Source organism: Mustela nigripes, chromosome 4 (genome assembly GCF_022355385.1).
Source record: "Mustela nigripes isolate SB6536 chromosome 4, MUSNIG.SB6536, whole genome shotgun sequence".
NCBI classification, from domain to species: Eukaryota; Metazoa; Chordata; class Mammalia; order Carnivora; family Mustelidae; genus Mustela; species Mustela nigripes.
In genome coordinates, this window is record NC_081560.1 from 152,694,682 (window position 1) to 152,714,332 (window position 19,651).

The 19,651-nt window shown below is 39.3% G+C and overlaps 2 protein-coding genes across 4 annotated transcripts in view; one reads left to right on the forward strand and one right to left on the reverse strand.

The window, feature by feature from the left end:
- The window catches only part of PARG (poly(ADP-ribose) glycohydrolase), a 122,452-nt gene extending 114,955 nt beyond the window's left edge, over positions 1-7,497 (reverse strand). Inside the window, exon 1 of one of the 3 annotated variants that reach the window (XM_059398010.1) lies at positions 7,438-7,497. Coding sequence is in view for 1 of the 3 variants with exons in the window: in XM_059398008.1 (XP_059253991.1) it covers positions 7,003-7,222 (220 nt within the window). In the remaining 2 variants the exon portion in view is untranslated. Of the gene's footprint in view, positions 1-7,002 lie in introns of all 3 variants that reach the window. The other 2 variants (XM_059398011.1, XM_059398008.1) reach the window with 2 other exon arrangements.
- Positions 7,498-7,558: 61 nt separating this feature from the next.
- LOC132016588 (mitochondrial import inner membrane translocase subunit Tim23) overlaps positions 7,559-19,651 on the forward strand; it is a 32,968-nt gene continuing 20,875 nt past the window's right edge. Inside the window, exons 1-2 of the mRNA XM_059398016.1 lie at positions 7,559-7,805; positions 10,080-10,138. Of these exons, the coding sequence (XP_059253999.1) occupies positions 7,700-7,805; positions 10,080-10,138 (165 nt within the window). The 5' untranslated portion in view covers positions 7,559-7,699. The remainder of the gene's footprint in view (positions 7,806-10,079; positions 10,139-19,651) is intronic.

The following is a 19,651-nucleotide window of genomic DNA, read 5'->3' on the forward strand; positions in this document are numbered from 1 at the left end:
CCAAAAAGATAAAATACCTATGGCGCCATTTATACATGTAAGGCACTGTGCTAGGTTCTGTGATTTAAACAGAGATTAATCATTCCTTTCACACTCAAGCAATGGGAGATAAGACAGAAATATAAATATAAGTGCATTTGGCTTTGAGCAGAAAGAAAGGCTTATGAAAGAGCTGGGAGGGCCTAATGAATGAGAGTACAGGCTCTGAAATCAAATCACCTGGATTCAAATCCTAGTCCTCCCATTGGATTCCTTATGTGTCTTTGTGAGGGATCATTTTTCTGTCTCTGATTTTTCATTTGTAAAATTGCAAATTAATAGTATTTCCCCTGGACTTATTATGAGGTTTAAATTAAATAACACATGCAAGGTGTTAAGTTTAAGGCACAATCTGGTACATGCTCAGTAAATGTTGGTTCTTAACTACCTTTAGTATTAAAAGAGATCCTGATAAAGAATTAAGGTGCACTTCTGGTGGCTTCTGGCCACCAAAGAAACTACTTTAGGGAACTGGAGTAAATGGGACAATTTGATAAGTAGGGCTTGAATTGTTCCTTGAAGAATAAACGTATACTCGCATAAAGGGAAAATCATAAGCAAAGGCACCAATGCCAGGGAAATATAAAGAACGTAAAAAGAAAGCAACAGAAAATATGACTGGAAAGTCAACTAGGACCATATCAGAGAGGTTCCTAAATGACCCACAAAAACAGATACAAATGGGGGCACCTGGGTAGCCCAGATGGTTAACTGTCGGTCTTCAACTTCGGTCCTGACCCAAGGTCCTGCCAGCCTCCCTGCTCAGCAGGGAGCCTGCTTCTCCCTCTACTGTTCCCCCTGCTCGTGCTCTTTCACCCTCTCTGTCAAATAAATAAATAAAATCCTTTATTTTTTTTTTAAAAAAGCATATACTCAGAGCTATAATTTCGAAACTCAAATCTCGGAGGTGCCCAGTCATGCACGAAACATATCCTTGAGGGCAAATCTAAAGGGGCCAGAAGGAAGAGCCTATTGGTAGAAATGAAGCTATTGGTCTAGGTCAGTAGCTCCCAAACCTTCTGAATCATCAGGGACTGGTAATTAATGGATCCTGGGACCAGGCCCCAGACCTACTGAATCACTCTTTGTATGATGATGGAGTCAGGAGGGAAGCTGGACTCTGTATTTTTTTTCAAAAAGTGACTCTGATGATCATTAGCTAGGTTGGAGAACTAATGGCGAAGAACCAAAACTAGTCATTGTGAGAAGAGAGAATAAAAGTTGAGAAATGAATCATCACAGATTTCACAATGATTTAAGTTAAAAGTGATACTAAGCTTTAAGTCTTATAGACTTGAAAGATGGTTACAGCATTAAGTTAAAATGTAGACTATAAGACAACTGGAGGGACACCTGGGTGGCTCAGTCAGTTGAGCATTTGTCTTTGGCTCAGGTCATGATCCCAGGGTCCTGGGATCAAGCCTCATGTGGGGCTCCCTGCTCAGCAGGAAGTCTGCTTCTCCAGGACTCCTGGGTGGCTCAATCAATTTAAGCATCTGCTTTTGGCTCAGGTCATGATCCCAAGGTCCTGCGATGGAGTCCTGCTCCTTACTCAGTGGGGAGCTTTGCTTCTCCCTCTGCCTGCTGCCCCCCTGCCCCCTGCTTGTGCACTCTCTCTAAAAAAAAGGGGGGAGGGCTTTGCCACTCTTCCCTGTAAGGCGTGCAGTCTATATCCCTGCCCCTTTAATTTAAAAAAAGAAAAAAAAAAGACAACTGGATTTTGGGGAAAATATGATTACATCAATTGTGAAAATACTAAAATTGAGATGCCAGAAATAAACAGATAGAAATGACCAGCAGACAATAGCAAAGTAGAATTTATGGCTCAGTAGAGGAAGATACAACATAAATAAATGCAAACCACAATTTACATAAGCATTAAAAATAAGCATGCTTTCAAAATTAACTGCATTGCCTATGGATTAAATGTATATAATACCTTAGTATAAGAAAGTATAAGATGATAAATATTCTCAACTATTCCCCAAACTGCAATGTAAGAATCTGAGCCCCTTAAGACACAGACTCATTCTTATTTGCTTATGTCTCTCCTCAAACACTATAACATGAGCATAACAAGTCTCATAACAGATGCTGTCCCAAACACATGAAAATCAACAGCTTTATCACTGTATTTGAGTCCCATATAATTCATTCCTTACATGCCTTGCAAAAAATACTAACATTCCAACCAGTAAAAATCTTTGATTAGCATTTTAAAAATAGTTTCTATCACAACAAAGTAATTATATTCGATTTTCTTATTAAACACCACATTTCCATGAATTTACTAAGTTAGTACTTCTACAGAAAATCAGGCTTCAAGAAAAAAAATAGCTTCAATCAGAAAAGGATGAACCACTTGATTCCAAGACTTCTTCTGTAGTTTCATTTTTTTTCATCCATTTAATTTCATTACATCAAACACAAGTGTAGAAAATCCTCAAATTACAAACTAGCAAGGAGCCTAAAATTCACGTTTTGTGCCAGTGTGGAGTTTAAAACACCTTTCTCCATAAATATAAGGATTAAATGGTATGCCTAGCACTATGAGGGCAAGTCTACAGAATTGAAAGACTGCATCCAACATTATTTCATAAAAAACTATGAAGTGGGGCGCCTGGGTGGCTCAGTGGGTTAAGCCGCTGCCTTCGGCTCAGGTCATGATCTCAGGGTCCTGGGATCGAGTCCCGCATCAGGCTCTCTGCTCAGCAGGGAGCCTGCTTCCCTATCTCTCTCTCTCTGGCTGCCTCTCCGTCTACTTGTGATTTCTCTCTGTCAAATTAATAAATAAAAGCTTTAAAAAAAAAAAAAACTATGAAGTGTTTTCCTGCAGGTCTGACACTGAGAACGTGTCCTCTCTTCAGCTTCAAGTTTCCTACTATAATTCCTGAAGCCTGTGAAAAGGATAAAGGAGGAGCAGGAGCTGCGGAACCAGTATTTCCTGATAATAAGATACTCCTCAGTCCTTCTGAGAGGCCTACTTCTTTCCATTGCCACTACTTCTTGGCTTTCAAAGGTTTCTTTTGCAACATGCCACAGGACTGCTTCAGAATTTTACCCCTTAATTCCTGAATTGAGGATAAAATTATGCTTTCCACATTATCTGGTAACTTCTGTCTTTTTACTAGGAATAATCACAGCAAACAAAAAGGAGGGCAGTGGTAGGTGATGAAAAAGATACAAGATCTGGAGTCAAACAAGATCTTGGACTGAGATCCTTGCTCACTTACTAGTACTTCACTTCACTTCTTTGAGCTTCTATTATTTCCTCAACTATAATACGGGGTTAGCAGTAAATATCTACCTAAAGGTTTATGTAGATTAATGAGAGAAAATAATAAGTGTCTAGTCTCACAAAGCAGAAATTCAACAAATGTCTTCTCTTGCAACACTCCCACCCAATCTCTTTTTCAATGAAATCAGCAGTTCTCCAACTCTATTCTAATTTCACACCATTTACACTTAATCTCCTTAGTAACATCACTCAGTGACCAGTGTATTTATTTCAAAGTTCACTGAGCAAATCAATTACTTCCTGCCACCAACACAGGCGGAAGACACAGCTTTGAAACTAACCTGCATTTCAAAGGAACAACCCACCTCCACAAAAAGTCCCCTTCTTCCAGTAGGAGCAGGATAAAGTATGAGAAGGACGGGTATGGTGAGACCAAAGTAATGGACAGTGGAGTTTTGAGATGAGGAAAGAGGTCAGAAGATGCTTTTGACAGCACTAAGGCTGAAGGAAAGACATGGAGAAAGGGGGACAAGCTGGGTCCAGTTACTTGCCCCCTTACCAACTGCTACCACCATCGCCCCCATTGATCTACACTTAGACCATGCCTGGAGCAGGGAGACAAACTCCAGGTAGTTATAAAAGGCAGAAAAGAGTAGCACTGAGTTCTGCCTATATGCAGATCTGCAGATTTCAACTAATATAATATGCCCAGGGAGGTAAATAATACCATATTTAAAGATGTTGAATGAATATCCATTTCCTTTTCTCACCTATTCTCCTAAGAAAACTATATACTAAAAGTTTTAATACCAAGTTCCTAAAAGAATTTCAAATTTGAAACAACAGTTTTTGTTTGGACTTTGCACATTTTGTTAATTTGTGTCCTGTGCTGTGCCCAGTATACAAAAATATTTACACATATGAAGTACAGCCCAAGTATTAACTTGGTTCCTCTTCTGCAGAAATCTGCAGAAAATAAGATCCAACTGCCCTCCTCCAGTAGCAATGAACTCTTCCACCTTTATATGCAAATAAAGTTAATAGGTCTACAAATTAGCTTCTCGCAGAAGTCAGATACTGTACTTGGAGGTGACTCTCATTCGTCCCTCTCTTCCACTCTCCTTCACTAAGTTCTCTGAAATCTACAGCCTAAATCTTAAATCCATTCCTTCCTCTCCATCTTCAAAACAGCACCAATAACAAAAGAATAGGTACTTTTTGGACAACTGCATTTACTTCCTGCAACTGATCTCCTTGTCTAGTCTTGGCTATCTCTATACCAGTGTTAACATAAAGGACTAACTTTTTTAAAAAGTCTTTATTTAAATTCTAGTTAGTTAAACATATAGTGTAATATTGGCTTCAGGAGTAGAGTTTCGTGATTTATCACTTACATATAACACCCAGTGCTCATCCCAACAAGTGCCCTCCTTAGTACTCAACACCCATTTAGACCATTCCCCACCCAGCTCCCCTCCAACAACCCTCAGTTTGTTCTCTGAGAGTCTTCTGGGACGCCTGGGTGGCTCCGTTAGTTATGCGTCTGCCTTCCACTCAGGTCATGATCCCAGATTGCCAGGACTGAGCCCCATGTCTGGCTCCCTGATCAGGGGGGAGTTTGCCTCTCCCTCTCCCTCAGCACCCACAATCCCTGCTCATGCTCTCAAATAAACAGATAAAATCTTTTCAAAAAGTCTCTTATGATTTGCCTCCCCTGCCCTTTTTACTCCTTACCCTTTAGGTTCATGTTTTGTTTCTTCCACTTATGAGTGGAATCATATGGCATTTGTCTTTCTCTTATAATACACTCTAGCTCCATCTGACAGCATTGCAAAAGAAAAGATTTCATTCTTTCTGATGGCTGAGTAATATTTAAAGGACTAACTTTTTATAGTGAAATACAAACAACGTGAGAATGCGTCCTACATAATAGGCATTATTTCACGAAACATGTTTGCAATAAATATGGCATATTTACCCAGTTCAAAGATTTCTAACTCTGTGTAGTGGCTGAATTTATACAGTGGACTATAGGTAGAGAAGTGCAAAGGCCACTAAACCATCTTTTCCAAAATATTAAGCAAATGTTATCTCTCTCTTTAAAAGCTTTCAGTGGCTTCCTACTAACTAGAGAATAAAGTCCAAATTCCTTGAAATGGCACTAGAATTTGTCCATAGTAAGTTCTGTCCTTCTTCCTGGCCTTAAGTCCTGTCACTCCTGTCATTTTATGCTCCAGTCCTACCACCTTTGCACATACCATTCCCTCTGAGTATTTCTTTCTCTGCTTGATCTATACAGAAAATCCTGCTCATCCTTCAATTTATAGTTGAGATCTACTCCCCACTGCCTCTAAGTCCTGAGAGAACTAAGTTTACACCAGTCACCCAAAGACGGACCTCTGGCTAGCCTTCTACACTGTTGACAACTGCATCCTTTTTGAAATGTTCTTTCCTGCATGACACAACAAAAGTCAGGCGTTCACTCTACTCTTCTGGCTGCTTCTCTTCGGTCTACTCTTAAATGATGGTGTTCCTAAAGTTTCTTTCCTAGGTCACCTTTATTTTCTCTATATACTTTATATGATCGAATCTATGTCCAAAGCACCAATTATCACGTTTATGCCAAGAACCCCCAAATCTTTATTTCCAGTACAGATTAAGAGGTACAAACCCACAGATCCCATTCTCTGATTCCATTCACTTCTCTCCCTCTCTACTGTACACAACCAAGTATAAACCATCATTATCTCCCACCTAGACTAACTCCTTTAGTCTTGGGCCTGTACTACTTCTCTCTTTCAATCCATTCTTCATTTTCTACATACCAGCCAGAGACCTTTAAAAAAAAAAAGATGTGGGTGCATACACATACTTAGTTGCTTCCCTACTGAAAACGCATTAAAAGCTTCTCACTGTCCTTAGAGGTAAAGTTCAAAACCCTCAGGACTGCCTATTATTTCCCAGTATGATCTGATCCTTTCCTACCTCTCTGCAGCTCCATCTCTCTCTACTCTCTTCTGTTGACGGTATGCACCAGTTGAACTTCAGGAACATTTCCTTACTTCCTCTTTTCTAGCTAACTCTTCATTCTTTTTTAGCCCTCAGAATAGGCACCTCATCTTCTGGGAGATTATCTCTGATCCCACAGAGTGGATTAAGATTCCTGACTCCTACCATAACGATGTATGTCTCTCACCTGTCAGCCTGTGGACTTTGTAATTGTTTATCTCTCCTGATAGATTTTAGGATCTGAAGACAGTGCCCAAGTTACACTTGTTCAATCCTGTATTCCAGAAACAAGCGCAATGCCAGCTAATACTAACAGCTCTGCACCACCACCACCCCATATAAAATCTGAACCAAAAGAAGTTGTGACCTTCTTTGTACCTTTTTTCCATCTAAAGGCTGGAGCTTCACATACACAATTAGACTTTCTTAACAACTAATGCAATTTCTCAGTCAAACCCGAGAAAGCAAACAGGTGGAGTCTACTGCCATTTTCCCCCCTGAGAGTGACTGCTCACCAGGGTTTCTCACACCACCAATCCCAAAGGAGAAAATTCGGCCACATTCCCCTACTAGCGACCTCATTGGTTCAGCAAGAGGGCCTCAGAGTGGTGCACATAAGACACCAGAAAGGGGTGACTGGAGTCCCTGGGTCCCCAGACAGAGACCGAAAGGATCGGGCCAAAGCGAAGGACAAAGATCTTTATTTCCCCACGTACCAAGCGAGGTGGAGCTGCCTCTGTGCGGTACCGCCCGCCCCGGGACGCAGCCTGACGAGGACGGTGGGACCCTGAACTGCACGGGAGCGTCCTTGGAATCGAGGACGCGCCTCTGCCTGCTGGGGAAGCTCCGGGCGTCCGAGGCGGCCGGCGGAGAAGTTGCAGCGGCGCCCCAGCGGGGTCGCTTGGTGCAGGGCTCACAGCCGGGGCCCGCACTCATGCTTGGGACCCGCAGCGCAGAGTCCCCGGGCCGGCCCGGGCGGAGAGCCTCATTCACTAACCCTGAGAGGGACGGACTGCGCCTCCTCCTCGGCGCCTCCCGGCACCATTCCCTCTTTGCCGCTGCCTCTCTCTGCAGTTGCTGCTCCGCCGGCCTCCCGAGCCAAGCCCTAGCCAGTCGCCTGCCTTCCCTCTTCCACAGGCACCCCCACCTGCCTCAGAATGCGCCGCTTTGATTCTGGCTTGGTTCACTTTCCCACCACCGGAAGGCTGCCGTTAGGCGCTTCCGTTTTCCGGGACGTATAATGTCGCAAAACGGAAGTATAAGGATTAGCGGGTACCGGCTCCCGGAAGGTCACCGTGTGAGGGAGGCGGTGGGAACGCGGGTCTCCCCGCTGTTTCTGGGGAGCAACGGCAGAACAGACGAACCTGGCCTGAGGCGGCGGTGAGAAGCAGACGAGCAGTTTGCTGCGACACCATGGAGAGCGGCGGGGGAAGCGGGAACAAAACCACAGGGGGGTTGGCCGGCTTTTTTGGAGCCGGCGGGGCAGGTTACTCGCACGCGGATTTGGCCGGCGTCCCGCGTAAGTATCAGGCCTGCCTTGTGAACATTTCTCAGTGGTTCTTGGCGACCCCGCCAGACATATAGTGTGTTTAGTGTGGGGTTTTTTTCGGCTGGCTTTTACAATCTTCAGTACCAGTGATGGGGTTAGGGTGTTGGCGCTGCCGCTCGAGTTTTTGGAGCCATGGATCCCCGAGAAGTTCTGTCCGGGTGACGTGGACGCGGGATGCTGCGTGTTTTCTTCCCTTTATAGACGAGTGTGCTGCCTTATCTTTCCTACCACACATTTCTTGTGCTTTGAGCTGTGTGTTTGACTCTAGATTAAGAGAAGAGCCTACCTCTGCAAGTAAATACATTCTAAATAGGCTATAAATAACTTTTAAGCTCTAAGTCAGTGTTTCGAAACTGCGATGTAGCCTTCAGGGCAGAACACTTAATATTAAATGTAGGCAAGAAAGAAATCTGAGTCGGGCCGGGGGAGGAGCCAAGAAGTGAACTGCACTTTATAGGCCATTTATGGACTTGAAAAAAGAAGCCAGGTAAGAATTTTAGGAAACGAAATACGCAAGGCCAAAAGTGCAGAAATATGAATACTACCTATCTGGGCCCTCTCAATCCTGTGAATGTCGTCCAGATGTTTGGGACTTTGTGGGTATTCAGCTGGATGAATATAACTTGTTCTACTTCTCCAGGTCTTCTTTGGTCAAGAGCAAAAGAGTCCTAGTGTCACTTATGTCAAAACTGAATCTGGAACACATTTTACATATAATAAGCCTTCCGAGGTTTGAGTTTTGGAGCACAAAGGGCACTGCCTTAATAAGACAAAGCATTGTTACACTAATCTGATTAAGGTTTGAAGGTAAATTGAGAAGTCGAGGGTGACCACCATTCACTGAACACCTGGAATGGGCCAACGACTTTTCTGGGTGCAGGACTACCAGTGGTCAAAAGAGATGATTGCTGCTTTCATGGAGTTTACATCCTAGTGTGCCAAGTAACACAAACACATTTCAGTGAATAAGTGTATGTAAAGGCATCAAAACAGGATCAGGGGATGGGAGCAGGTCATTGTTTTAGAATAAATAGGTCAGGGAAAGCAACCAGAGGGTGTTTACATTTGACCTGTGACTTGAATACAATACAAATGTGGGGGCGCATAGGCACATGGAGGTACACAAGGGAAAATGATTAGTCCAAGTGCCCTGGGATGAGGGGGGACAGACCTGACATGTTTCAAGAACATCTGATGGGCCAGTGTGTCTATAAAGTTGAGAGCGAGTTGGAGCAGTAGGAGATAATGAGATCAGGAGAGCAAGTAATGCCACTAATGCATTGTTTTATAAGCCATGATAAGGAGTTTGGATTTGATTAAAATTGCGAATGGAAGCCATTAAGGCTGATTTCCTTTTCCTTAAAAAAAAGTCACTTGAGTTACTATATAGGAAGTGAATTGAAGGGACTAGAGCAGATTAAGGAGTTCATTTAGGTAGGAGATTATTACTGTAGTCTGGGTGAGATGTAATGGTTGGACTAAGATGGTAGCAGTAAGGATGGTGGTAAGTAATAGTTCAAGATGAATATTGAATATAGAATTAATAGGACTTTCAGTTGATGAAAGGACTGGAGTCCTGGGTATTTCTTAGATTTGTGAACATCCAAAGGATTCAAGGATTAAATTCAGAATATGAGAAAGTTGATATTCCTTGATAGATTTTTTTCCCATTGTCAAAGTTAGTGGGATTCAAGTCTGGCTCTCTGAGAGTTTCCATTTTCTTTTGTCCTGACTCCCATTCCTGTGGTGATGACCCAAGAATGTTCTACACTGCCACAGCAACTCACCTTTGTCAGCAACTGTCAATACTAAGATTTGAAGGAACGGCCTTAAAATATATATAACTCATAACCCAAGCACTGGTTTTCCCATGAAATTCACTTGTTTATTGTCAGTCTTATTTTGCAATTTGTATAGATGTCAAGCATGCTTGTAGCAAAGTAGAGGAAATTAGCTTTATAATTGACTTCGGCTATGCTTCCTGCTACTCTGATTATTTGATCCACATTATTGCCAATATCTTCTTGGTATGAGAGCCTGAGCCACTAGTGCAGGACTTGGTTTGAAATTCAGGACCTCAGGAGGAGACAGCCACAAACTGCCAGACAGGATAAGGAGAAAAGGAGAAAATTTCATATTCAGTAAGCCTGTATATCAAAATTGAAAAACATCCGGAACAGCGTAATTAACACTGAATGAAATAACTTTTTAAAATTTCATTGCAATGTGATGTTTTCTCTCTAGTGACTGGTATGAATCCTCTGTCTCCGTATTTAAATGTGGATCCACGATATCTCGTTCAGGTAAAATTAAGACTAGTCCTTCTATGAATTTATTAGTTTGGTGATTTATCTTACTGCTTTAAAAAAAAAATCCAGGTTCTTATGCTAACTAGATCTGTGATACATATTTCTAGAGGTACCAACTCCTTTTTCTTTTCTTTTCTTTTTCTTTTTCTTTTCTCAGAAACTCCAGGATTTGACTTTTATCTCTCTGTTACTAATTAACTAATTCCGTTTAAAGGGTTTTTGGGGTTTGAGGTGTTTTGGGTTTTTTTCCCCTTTACCATTTAAATTGTGAAATGTGCTAACATTAAATTTACTATCTTACCCATTTTTAAGTGTACTGTCAAGTAGTATTAACTATGTTTATAATATTGTGCAACAATTACCACCTGCCATATCTGTAACTCTTTTCATCCTGTAAAACAAACTATACCCATTGAAAAATAACTTCATTCCACCCACCTATCCCATGGCAACCACTGTTTTGCTTTTTGTTTCTGGTTTTGATACTCTTAAGTACCTCAAATAAATAGAATTATAGTATCTGTCTTTTTGTGATTGGCTTATTTCATTTAACATAATATTCTCAAGTTTCACTTATGCTATAGCATGTGTCAGAATTTCCTTCCTTTTAGGCTGACTAATATTTAATTGAATAATATTCCATTCTGCTTTTCCATCTGTCCCTGGATGCTTGGATTGCTTTCATATTTTAGCTATTGGGGGTAGTGTTGCTCTGTACAAATGTCTCTTCCTGAACCTTTTTTTAAATTTCAGTTATATATTCAGAAGTGAAATTACTGGATCTTACTGGAAATTTTATTATTATTTATCTGAGGAATGCCATACTGTGTTCTGTAGCACTATACCATTTTACATTCCCAAGAACTGCACAAGGTTTGCAGTTTCTCTACATCCTCACCAACAGTTGTTATTTTCTGCAGTTTTTTGATTTAGCTATTCTAATGAGTATGAGATGGTGCTCCTTGTAGTTTTGAGTTACATGACCCTAATGATTAGTGATGTTGAACACCTTTTCATAATGATTTTTGCCCATTTTATGCCCATTGCCATACCTTTGGAGAAATGCTTATTTTTGAATTGAGTCTTTATTTTTTGTTGAATTTAAGTTCTCTATATATTCTGAATATTAACCCCTGAACAGGTAACATGATTTGCAAATATTTTCTCACATTCTGTGGGTTGCCTTTTTACTATGCTGATTACTATCTTTTGAGTCACAGTATTTTTAAATTTTCACAAAGGCCAGTTCTTATTTTTCTTTTTTAAGATTTTATTTTTTCATTTGACAGAGGGAGAGAGATCACAAGTAGGCAGAGAGAGGAGGGGAAGCAGGCTTCCCACCGAGCAGAGAGCCCAATGTGGGGCTCATTTCCAGGACCCTGAGATTGTGACCTGAGCCAAAGGCAGAGGCTTTACCCACTGAGCCACCTAGGAGCCCCCTATTTTTCTTTTTGTTGTTGTTTCCTGTGCTTTGGTGTCAAAAACAAGAAGTCATTGTCAAATCCAGTGTCATGCTCTTCTCCCATGTTTTCTTCTAAGAGTTTTTTGATTTTAGGTCTTATATTTAGATCCATTCAATTTTTATATTAGGTGTTTAATTTTTTTTTTATTAGGTGTTAGGTAAGGATCCAACTTTACTTGTTCATGTGGATATCTGGTTTTCAGAGCCTCATTTGTTAAGAGTTTTTCCCTCGTGGAATGGTCTTGGCAATCTTGTTCAGAATCATTTGACTATATGTGAGGGTTTATTTCCAGGTTCACTATTCTGTTTCATTGGTCTATTTGTCTGTCTTTGTCAGTATCACACTCTTTTGATTACAGTATCCTTGTAGTAAGTTTTAAAATCAGGAAATGTGATTATTGTTCTTTCTTTCTTTCTTTCTTTCTTTTTTTTAATTTATTTGTCAGAGAGAGAGCACAAGCAGAAGGAGCAGCAGGTAGAGGGAGAAGCAAGCTCCCCGCTGAGTGAGGAGCCTGATGTGGGACTCATTCCCAGGACCCTGGGATCATGACCTGAGCCAAAAGCAGACACTTAACCAACTGAGTCACCTAAGCATCCCGATTATTGTTCTTTTTCAAGATTGTTTTGGCTGCTTGGGTCTCATTGAGATACCATATTAATTAGAGGATAGATTTTTCCATTTGCAAAAACATGGTATTTTGATAGGGATTACATTGAATCTATAGATTCTTTTGGATGGTATTGATATCTTTTTTTTTTTTTTTTTTTTAAGATTTTATTTATTTATCAGAGAGCGGGGGGGTAGAGCGAGCACAGGCAGACAGAATGGCAGGCAGAGGCAGAGGGAGAAGCAGGCTCCCTGCTGAGCAAGGAGCCCGATGTGGGACTCGATCCCAGGACGCTGGGATCATGACCTGAGCCGAAGCCAGCTGCTTAACCAACTGAGCCACCCAGGCGTCCCAGATGGTATTGATATCTTAACAGTATTAAGTCTTCCAACCCACACACATGGGTTATGTTTCCCTTTCTTCTTTGTTTGCATTTTATGGTTTTCATTGTGTAGGACTTTTACCTCATCAGTTAAGTTCATTCCTAAGTATTATTCTTTTTTAACTTAAAGATATGTTTTTTTTATTTCTTTATTTAACAGAGGGGGAGGGGATGAGAGGGAGAGCACAACCGGGGGAGCAGTAGGAAGAGGAAGAGGGAGAAGCAGGCTCCCTGTGGAGCAAGGAGCCCGTTTTGGGGCTTGATCCCAGGATCCTGGGATCATGAACTGAGCTGAAGGCAGACACTTAACCAACTGAGTGACCCAGGCACCCCTACTCTTTTTGATGCTATTATAAGTGGAATTGCTTTTTTTAGTTACTTTTCAAATTGTCCATCACTAGCATATGGAAATCCTTTTAATTTTTTGTGTTGACTTTGTATCCTGCTACTTTGCTGAATTTGTTTATTAGATCTAATAGGTTTCCTTGTGCAATATGTAGGATTTTCTACATATAAGATTGTTTTATCTGCAAACAAAGAAAATTTAGCTTCTTCCTTTTCAATTTGGATACCTTTTATTTCTTCTCTAATTGCTGTAGCTAGAACATCTAATACAAATATCCCCTGCTTTTTCAAAGCTCTCATTGTTCCATTTCACCTTCATGAGAGATCTATATTATGTAGGTGTGTATGTAGTACCTGTTTACGCTGAACAGAAGAAATCAGAAGAGAATTTTTGCTTTTGCCAAAAAAGCAAAAATAGCATTCAGCATTTGTTTTGCAGTGAGCAGTTATAGTGGCACCATCGAGCTCCTTCCTGGGCATCTGCACTCAGCATCTCAGCATCAAGCCATCGCAGCTTATCTGTGAGCATCTGTGCTTTATCTTGATTTATTTTGTGTGTTTGATAGCAAGCTGTGTTCTGAAGTATCAGAAAACACTGAGAGAGGTTTTATTTTGGGTCTAGGAGTACTCAAAACACTTTTCCATGTAAGTTGATGATAATTGCTTCTTTGCTTTATGACATTTTGACTTACAGGAGGTTTGATAGGAATATTCTACTTAAAGATATCAGGGGATTCGTGCTGTGTCGAAAGAAGAGTGGCAGAAATGGGTATCCTTACCTTTTTCTGATTTTGGAGGGAAAACTTTTATCTTTTACCTTTTAATATAATGTTCAGTGTAGGATTTTCATATGTGGCTTTTATTATGTTGAGGTAGTTTCCTTCTATTCCTAGTTTGTTGAATTCTTCTTACCTTAAAAGTATGTTGGATTTTGTGAAATGCTTTTTTTTGCAGTAGTTGAGGTGATCGTGGGTTTTTTTCCCCTCTTTCTTTTACTGTGGTGTATTATGTTGATCAGTTTTAATATATTGGGCCATCCTGCATTACATAAATAAGTCCCACTTGGTCATGGTGTGTAATCCTTTTAATATGCTGCTGAGTTTGTTTTCCTAGTATTTTGTTGAGGATTTTGCGTCAGTGTTCATAGGGGATATTGGTCTGTAGTTTTCTTGTAGTGTCTTTGTCTGGCTTTGGTATGAGGGTAATCTTGGCCTTATACCAAATATTACTTCCACTTCAATTTTTTTGGAAAAGTTTGAAAAGAATTGGCATTAGTTCTTCATTAAATGTTGGATAGATTTCACGAGTGAAGTCATTAGGTCCAGGGCTTTTCTTGGTTGTGACTTGTGTTTTGTGTTAGAGAGAGAACATGGAGTTAAAGGGGGCAGGGGCAGAGGGAGAAGGAGAAAGAGAAATTTTAGCAGGCTCCATGCCTAGCTCAGAGCCCGATGTTGGGCTCTATCTCACAACCCTGAGATCATGACCTGAGCTGAAATCAAAAGTTGGACCCTTAACCAACTGAGCCACACTGGTGTCCCTGGTGTGACATTTTTTATTCCTGATTTCACACTTCTCACTAATTATAGGCCTGTTCGGATTTCCTGTTTCTTGATGAGTTTTATGTCTCTAGGAATTTGTATATTTCATCAAGGTTATCCAATTTGTTGGCATGCAGTTTTTTTATAGTACTCTCTCATTTCTTTTTCTAGTTCCTCAAGCTTCCTTGAGTTGCAAAGTTAGGTTGTATATTTGAGATCTTTCTGATATTTTTAATAAGCATTTATAGCTCTGAATTTTCCCCTTAGCACTACTTTCACTGGATCTCATAAGTTTTGATATGTTGTGTTTTCTTTTTTTATTGATCTCTTAAGTATTTTCTAATTTCCCTTATAATTTCTTCTTTGATCTGTTGGTGGTTTATGGGTATATTATTTAATTTCCATGAATTTGTGAATTTTTAATTTTATTTCTATTACTGATTTCTAATGTATACTATTGTGGTTGGAGAAGATAGTCTGTATAGTATATTTTAAAATCCATTGAGACTTAATTTGTGTCCTAATATATTATCTGTCCTGGAAAATGTCCCACATACACTTGAGGAAAATGGCTATGCTATTATATTATTGATAGGTAGAGTGTTTTGTAGATGTTTGTTAGATCTGTTTGTTCTTTGATTTATGGTGTTAAGTGCTCATATTTCCTTATTTTCTGTATGGTTATGATTATTATTATTGAGAATAGAGTATTGAAGTCTCCAATTATTACTGTAGAAATTTCTATTTCTCCCTTTCATTCGACTGTTTTATATTTAATATATTTTAATGGCCTGTTATTAGGTGTATAAATGTTTATAATTGAATCTTTTTGTTGTATTGGACCTTTTATTAATATTCTCTTTCTTTGTAACCTTTCATTTATTTAAAGTCTATATTTTCTGAAATTAGTATGGCCATCCTGCTGTCTTGGATTTTATTTGCATAGAATATCTTTCTCTATCACTTCAGTTTGAATCTTTTTGTGTCTTTGGAATGAAAGTAACTCCCAGTGTAGTTGGATCCTGGTATTTTATCTATTGTGCCAGTCTTAATGTCTTTTGGTTAGAGAGTTTGATCCACTTATATTTAAAATGATTACTGATAAGGAGGAATTTCTATCATTTTGCTGTTTGTTTTTTATATGTCTTCTAGCTTTTTTGTCCTTCGTTTCTTGAATTACTGTCTTTTGTGTTTAGTTGATTTATTTTTTGCAGTGAAATGTTTAAATCTCTCATTTTCTTTTGTGTATGTTCTGTAATTATATTCCTTTTAGTTACTGGGGGATTTAACATCCTAAAATTTAACATCGTAAAATTATAAATCTAGTTTTTATTATATATTATATGTATAGAATATATATCATATATTATATAGGTTTATTATATTATAAATCTAATTTTTACCAGTTTAACTTCCATAACATGCAAAAACACTTCCTCTTTAACAGGTGTGTACTCCTCCTCTCAGTTGTTAATGTCAATAATTTATAGCTTTAGGGACGCCTGGGTGGCTCTGTCAGTTAAGCTTAAGCATCTGCCTTCAGCTCAGGTCATGATCCCAGGGTCTTGGGATCAAGTGCTGCATCAGGCTCCTTGCTCAGCAAGGACCCTGCCTCTCCCTCTGTCTTCCACTCCCCCTGCTTGTGTTCTCTCTCTCTCTCTGACAAATAAATAAATAAAATCTTTAAAAATTAAAAATAAAAAAGAGTAGAGGATTTGAGTATATGTTTCCCTAAAAAGATATAGAAATGTTCAATAATCATAAAAGATATTTAATGTCACTTACTAGGGAAATGCAAATCACAAAACTGACATGAGATACTCCTTTACCACTGCTATAGGTATTATCAAAAACATGCAATAACTGATGTTGGTGAGGATATGGAGAAATTGGACCTTCATGCACTGCTGGTGGAAATGTAAATTGAAACAGCTGCTTTGGAAACAGTCCGATAATTTCTCAAAATATTAAAAATAGAGTTACCATTTGACCCACTAATTCTCCTCAATAGATTTATACCCAAAAGAATTGGACAGTTTCTCAAAATATGAAAAATAGAGTTACCATATGACCCAGTAATCTACTCAGATATATATCCAAGAGAATTGGAAACATATGTCCACACAAGAGGTTGTGCACGAATGCTCTTATCAGGTTTATTCTGAATAGCCAGGAGGTAGACACAACCCAAATGTCTGTCAACTTAAAAATAAACAAAATGTGGCATCTCCATGCAATGAGATATTTAGCAGGAAAAAAGGAAGAAGTGATGATAACATGCTGGATGGAACATGGTTGAGCCCTGTAAACTTATTACATGAAAGAAGCCAGTCATAAAAGACCGTATATTGTATGATTCTATGTACATGAAATGTCCAGAATTGGCAAATACAAAGAGACAGAAAGCAGACTGATTAGTAGCTGCCCAGGGTAGGGGAGAAATGGGGAACGACGACTGCTAACAGGTATGGGGTTCTGTTTGGGATAGTGAAAATGCTCTAAAGATGGTAGTCTTTGTTGTATAATACTGAACCATTGAATTATACACTTTAAATAGGTGAATAATATAGTATTTGAATTACATATCAGTAAATAGGATGGGTTTTGGGGTGGTTTTTTAAGAGTAGTGGTTGGGACTTTTTGTTTCAAGTTGAATCACTGACAGTAATTGGCTGCATTTCTTGTTCAGTGTGTTTCAATAGAAGCAAGTTGATTTGGGACTTAATACTTGTTTGTTTTTGCAGGAAATGTTTGTCAAATATCTGTAGTGTATGTTTATTGATTTTATTTCAAGAGTATCTCAGTGTTTTACTCAAAATTTCAAAACTAGTCACGTGTTTTGCTTCAATGTTGAATGTAGGCTTAAAGGTTGTACTGTAGCTCCATTTAAAAATATGATGAATGCTGTGAAGTGTATAACCTGGCAATTCACAGACCTGTATCCCTGGGGCTAATAATACATTATATGCTAATAAAAAATAATAAATAAATAAATACATAACACTGTGACCTTGCAGTGCTAGGTGGGGCTTGGGATTCTTGCTTAATCACAAACATTTGTAGTGACCTTTTCCATTCAAATGCAAAGGGGTTTCAGAATTGAAAAGTTTTTCTCATTTCATTATAAAAACTATGGAAAGCCTAAATTTAAAGGTTACCTTAGTTAAAACTGAATTTTATGGAACAGTTTTCCATACTTCTGAAGTACAGAGACATCTTAAGTACTACAGGTGTACTCACCATCTACTGGTTTTTGTCAACAACTTTTATCTGAGGCACTATTTGTGGTTTCTCTTACTATTGCTTTGTGTTGTCCCCACCTTTGCATCGTCACTGATAAATTAAAAATTACATTTGGTAGATAATCTTCCGCTTTTTAGGCCAGATGAACATCCAATATAAAAACAAGATCAATTTGAATATTTCTAACATCCAGTATCTCCAGTTGAAATATAAATATTTCATATAATCTTGGCCTTCCGACTATTTTATCAGGTACAGTGGTTCCCATCCTTGGATGCATTTCTCTTCTGTGTGGCAAACAGTGGTACTGGTGATTGTTACACTGTGTCCTCAGCACAAGAACGTTTCAGTGTATCTTCCCTACATCCATGTGTTATCTTTACTTCAGGAGCAACCTGTTAAGTGCTTATTTCTTGCAGTTCAAATTTGGCTTGCAGAAGTTTTTTTCATAACATAAAAAGCTGTTAATCACATTTTTATAGAAAGCCAAAAGCCTTTTGATTTTCTCCCAGGATTAATGTAATTTGTCCAGGGTCCCCTCCCTCAAAAAAGTCTTTGCACATTTTTTTTACGTGAAGCAGTACATTTAAGGAGCTCTTGGGTGGCTCATTCAGTTAAACATCTGCCTTCAGCTCAGGTCATGATCCCAGGGTCCTGGGATCCATTCCTGCTATGCATCCAGCTCCCTGCTCGGAAGGGAGCCTACTTCTCCCTCTCCCCACCACCCCATCCCCCACCACCACTCATGTTCTTTCACTATCTCTGTCTCTGTCAAGTAAAGAAATAAAATCTTTTTAAAAAATTAAGGACTGAAACAGTGCATTCTAATTGCATTTAAAAGATTAAGCCCCAATGACAGCTAACCATGAAATTGTTTTCAAGAGGCTCTGTGTGTGAACTGATGTACATTTGCCTTCGTCCTTTTAGTACTTTTATTATGGTTGACCCTAGCAAAGAGTTGAGTTGGTGATAACATGCACTTTGCTTATTAATCTTCATCAGGACCTTTTAAAAAAAAATTTCTATTTGTAATTAGCGATCCATTTCTAGGTTGAAGAATTATATACCTCATTAAATATAGCATTTCTAAAACTTCCAAGCCAGAAGTACAGTTTAAAATTAAGTGATTAATTTAAAGGTCCAAAACTGGGGCACCCGGGTGGCTTCAGTGGGTTAAAGCCTCTGCCTTCGGCTCAGGTCATGATCCCAGGGTCCTGGGATCAAGCCCCACATCTGGCTGTCTGCTCAGCAGGGAGCCTGCTTCCTGCTCTCTCTGCCTGCCTCTGCCTGCTTGTGATTTCTGTCTGTCAAATAAATAAATAAAATCTTTTTAAAGGTCCAAAACTGTTGAGAAACCATGTATATCATGATATGGGATCTCTTCAGAGTTGGCTTATTATTGCCCAACAGACTGTTTTTATGTGATGAAAGTAGATGTGCTTGCTTATTTGTGCACTTTTTGGTGAGAATGTATGCATAAGCCAGAAATCAAAAACCAGTGCATAGCTGCAGTTTTCCTAATCAGGAATGCATTTACTGAAGTTCCATATTTGGTAAAGTGATGTTTACTTGTTAGCAAATTGCCAGCCGTGTGTGCTTATGGCCTATTTTAACCATTTTTGTATAGAAAGCTTGGCAAACCTGTATTGAATGTGTTCTGTATGAGTGTATTGTATTATAGAATCAATCATATTGTGCACTTACAGTAGCATTTTCAACCTAAAATTCTTAAGTAGCCTTCATGGGTTTCATACCAAATTTGTATATGCATTTACTAGAAAGATTATAGCTGTTTTAAGATTATTAAAATAGATGCTTCCCCAAACTGTTAAGAATTAAGAAGGTAGGGCGCCTGGGTGGCTCAGTGGGTTAAGCCGCTGCCTTTGGCTCAGGTCATGATCTCAGGGTCCTGGGATCGAGTCCCGCATC